The 4,677-nt window shown below is 38.1% G+C and overlaps 1 protein-coding gene across 1 annotated transcript; it reads left to right on the top strand.

Annotated features, from left to right (window-relative positions):
- Positions 1-1,336: 1,336 nt before the first annotated feature.
- On the top strand, positions 1,337-4,455 carry LOC140768518 (uncharacterized). The gene is made up of 2 exons (XM_073108819.1): positions 1,337-1,875; positions 2,035-4,455. The coding sequence occupies exon 2, from the start codon at positions 2,082-2,084 to the stop codon at positions 3,450-3,452; it is 1,371 nt and encodes a 456-aa protein (XP_072964920.1). The 5' UTR covers positions 1,337-1,875; positions 2,035-2,081; the 3' UTR covers positions 3,453-4,455.
- The last annotated feature ends 222 nt before the right edge of the window (positions 4,456-4,677 follow it).

Genomic DNA, 4,677 nt, shown 5'->3' with positions numbered 1-4,677 from the left:
AACTAGACATCAACTAAGAACGACCATGCACCACCACCCATAGAATTAAGAAAGTGGTGTAAGTTTATCAATCCTTCCTATGTTTAGACCTAGTAGGTTTTCCTTTGTTGAGTTAAATTAAGCCGCCGGCTCTACATCTAGTGGGTGCCCTTTTCGTCAATTTCTTTAAATTTCAGCCTCGTGACCATACACCTTCTAGAACCCAAAAATTTTGATTTCTAAGTGTCGGCAGAGTCCTAAAAGTAACATTCGTTGATCCCTAACCGGTAGCGTTTATGGTTGAGACTAAGACAATATTTGATTATCTTCAAACCCCCAACTTTCATTCTTGATTAATAAAAATATTCTTGGCAAATGCTTTTACAGTTGTTCTTCTTTCATAAATCTAATAATTTCATCTTTGACTATGAAATATGAATAACCCTAACTATCCTTCTTAATCATTGCTTCGATTTTGAAGACTAATACAATAGGATTAAAATTGTGTGATGTTATCTCATGTTAATGTATACAAAGCATGGACTTGCTTTGAGCACTTCAATTTTTTAAATAACAACGCTGGAGGCACGATCTGACCAGTTAAGGACAACAGTGCATCACAGGCATAAGGGACAATGAGGCTGGTTCACACCTGAGAGGCAAACCAACCTACCTAGCCCAAGGTCCCAACTATGAGATTTTTAACTACAACAACTTAAATATACACTATTGGAGTTGGTATACAGGCAGGCTCCCGTTCAAACAAACTACAACATAATTTAACATTAGATTCTATCGTCGAAATATTTTATGGTATCATATCAAGTTTGACTCACCTACTCCTATAGATGTAGCATTAGGGATCAACAACAAGTTTACTAATAATGATGAATGGATACTCCTTGCCATTATTACTAGAACAATGGAAACCATTTTTGCCCAAATCATCGTGAAATTGAGTCTCACCATTGGGGACCAGATTGAAATAACTCAAAGCAATGAAAATTAAATTTTTAGTAATAAGGATCTAAATACAAGAAGGAAAAAGAGGAAGAAAGGTTGATAGTTCGAGGAGTGGATGGGTTTGAGATGGTTTTATATTTTCATAGCCAAGTTTTAGTGGGTTTGGATACAAGAATAGTAGACTTGGATTTAGGAGCGTGAAGGTTGCAGTTACATGAACAAGATCTTCAAATAACGGCAAAGAAACTGCCAGCTCTGATTTATGGTTAGATCTAACCTTGGTGAAAGTAATTTGAAATCTGATTTTACCAAGGTTAGCCATCAATTTGTCAATTATCGCCATTGATGTCCATGATTCAAGTCAGTGGAGGATAAGAAATATAATTAAAGACTGCGAAGCGCTATTAAAAACCTTTCGTAATATAACCAAGCCACTAATTGGCTTGCGAAATCTTGTAATAGTAAAGAATCCTTTTTGAGGGCCACGTCAAGGCACCCTGATTTCCTTTCCATTTTGTTAAGAGATAGCCTTGGGATCTCGTACTCCCGGGATAATGTAATATTTTGAAGCCGTTTTGGCTGTTCTTTTTTTTTTTGTTCAAAAACCCAGAAAACCCCTAACATAGCCACCATCGAAATCCCAAAATCACCATCTGCCGTCTTCGACTCCTCCACCGTCGTCACCTTTCCGGCTCTCTCCGCCGTCACCAAGCTGCGCATCTTCCCTCCACGAGCTCGCCGTCACCAAGCTCCGCCGCCATCGCCTCTCCGCCCTCACCAAGCTCTGCCGGCATCGCCTCTCCGCCGTCACGAAGATATGCCTCATCCCTCCTCTATCCGCCCACCATCTGTATGATGTATTGCCGCTTCAAGAGAATAACCCAGATCTCTTGATTGAAGAACAACTGAATCTGTTAGGCAGAAAAATAAGAGGTACCGCCTTCCTTCAGATGCTATGCATTTCTCACTGAGGGGTATGAAATTGTTGGGTTTAAGATATGCATATGCTATTATTACTATTATAACTGCATTGGTCTTAGTGCTTGCTTCAACTGAGGTTTAATTGATGTTCTTCTGCTTGAATTCTTGCAGATTCAGATGTCCTTATTTATCTTCATCTCCTATGCTTTTATTAAGGTATGATTTGCAGATTTTCGACCCAACTGATGAATATCTGCATAGCTTCTCTATGTAAAGCCAAGAATTTGGAGAAGGCTGAGGCCATCATAGTTGATGGAATACGGCTTGGTTATCTTCCTGATGTTGTAACATACAATACATTGATTTCTGCATACTGCCGTTTCATCGGATTAGATGAAGGTTATGCGATTATGTATAGGATGAGAGAAGCAGGGGTTAAGCCAGATGTCATTACTTACAACACGTTGATGGCTGGGGCTGCTCAATTTCGCCTGCCGTTGCGCTCCCTGGAACTTTTTGAAGAAATGCTGCAGATTGGGTTAGCTCCCGATTCATGGACTTATAACACCTTGATGCACTGTCTATTCAAGTCGGGGTATCCAGAGGATGCATATAAGATTTTCTTAGATATGACGTCGAAAAATGTCGATCCTTCTTCAGCTACTTATAACACTTTGATCAATGGTTTGTGCAAGTCTGGGAAGGTAACAAATGCGCTGAGACTCTTCAGGAGCTTGCAGAAGATGGATTTTCCTGTGGGGCTGGTGACATATAATACAATTATTGATGGGCTCTGTAAATCTGGTAAACTAAGTGAAGCAAGAAGGATCCTTAAAGAGCTTGGAGAAACAGGTCATGTCCCAAATACCATAACATATACAACAGTTATGAATTGTTGCTTCAGATATGGTAAATTTGAGCAAGGTTTTGATACTTTTTATACAATGATGAAAAGAGGATACACATCAGATGTTTTCCCTTATTGTACAGTAATCAGTGCTTTAGTCAAAAGAGGTAGATTTGAAGAAGCTAATGCTTGTTCAGAATTAATGATGAAAAATGGCATCGGTCTCGACAAAGCATGTTACAACACTCTACTTTATCTTCTTTGCAGAGAAGGTAAGTTAGACATTGCATTCTGCTTGTTGACTGAGATTGAAGAAGGTGGCCTTGAGAGTGACGAATACACATTCTCTGTTTTAATCGACGGCTTGTGTAAAATGGGCTATATTGATTCTGCCCAAAAGCAACTACATTTAATGGAGATGAAGGGTTTGCAGTCAAACTTGGTAGCTTACAATTGCTTAATTGATGGGCTCTGTAAGTTTAGCAATGCAGATTCAGCTATAAAGCTGTTCAATAATATTGACTCCAGGGATTCGTTTACATATACATCATTAGTGCACGGTTTATGCAAGGAGGGTAGGTTCCGCTTAGCATCCAAGTTCTTGCTGTCTTGCTTACATGAGGGCACTGATGTGCTTACATCTGCAAAACGTGCAGTTATTTCTGGCCTTCGAAGTTCTGGGTTCAAAAGAGATGTAAGGAAACTCCGCTCAGCAATAAGTGTGGCTCGGCTTTTGCATTAGTTTGTTGACTGCAGGAACAATAGAACCTATCAAATCTGAAAGGAAGCCTTTTAAGGCTGTGGTAATGGCTTTTTGCCTTGACATTCAAGAATATTTGCAACACCTATCAGCCTATCCTCTGTTGCACAATTTCCTGGACAGCTTGATTGAACACTCAGCGAAAGAGAGAACATAAGATATATATACAGCTAGATTGATACTTAACTTATGTTTAGCATATGCAACAGCTCTGTGACAACGTTTACAAGGAGTAGACTAGAAGAATTTGGCTACTTGTGAGGCATGATTTTGTTATTCTATGTTCATGTTCATTTTGCATACTAAAAGTGCTGCAAATTCATTTAATGTAAGGCAATAAAACCAGCAATCTCTTTGACCATGCTAAACTGACCAAGCAAATCTTTATGCTCTCATTCATCACAAGTGAATGCAATCTAATCATAGATGTTGATGAATGGCAGTGGGCAATCATAACAAATGAAACTTTTTCTTGCATAATCTTTCAGCTAAATCTAATATCCAGAAGTAAGATACTGTTACCAATCCTATGGATCTCTACATAGGAGATTGACGTAAGCAGTTGTTTCATCAGTTACTGATGTTCAGAGGCTTAGATGGCCAATCTATCTACTGCAGTGTTCACATATACAAAAGGCTCATGAATGGTTGATATAGCTTGATTTGCTTCAGAAATAGATATCAATCTGGTGCATAACATGGCAGAGTACAACACCTTGTAGCAGTTTCTTGAGGAATACTATTATTGATTCTGCAAGTTCTTATTTTTGATTCATCTTCTTTCTTCTGAGAAGCATGAATCCTGTCTCTTCCTCTGTCACAGGTTTGCAGCAATGTGTATTTACTAGCTTTAGTTTTTTTGCAACAACTTGCAGACTATTTTAGCTAGTTATAGATCAGCAACTATAAGTTATTTAGCATTAATAATATATAGAGAGGCCATTTTTGTTTTCTTCAATTGTTTATTTTTTTAATATTAATGAAGGATTGTTTTTCTTATCACATACTTTTATTTGCTGCACCTAATCAATTTCACAATGTCAACAATTTCTTTTGAATTTGACATAAGCTATAAGCTATTGCTACTTGCCTAGTTTGCAGCTGTCATGATTTTTTGAATTTGACATAAGCTATAAGCTATTGCTACTTGCCTAGTTTGCAGCGTCATGATTTTTTGAATTTGACATAAGCTATAAGCTATTGCTAC

Source organism: Typha angustifolia, chromosome 10 (genome assembly GCF_048772165.1).
Source record: "Typha angustifolia cultivar Huaian chromosome 10, ASM4877216v1, whole genome shotgun sequence".
Taxonomy (NCBI): domain Eukaryota; kingdom Viridiplantae; phylum Streptophyta; class Magnoliopsida; order Poales; family Typhaceae; genus Typha; species Typha angustifolia.
Note: the sequence above shows the minus strand (reverse complement) of the source record. Positions and strands in the feature narration are given on the sequence as shown.

Excerpts from the sequence above, each read along its gene's own strand:
- LOC140768518 (XM_073108819.1), top strand. The coding sequence starts at position 2,082 with ATGATTTGCAGATTTTCGACCCAACTGATGAATATCTGCATAGCTTCT.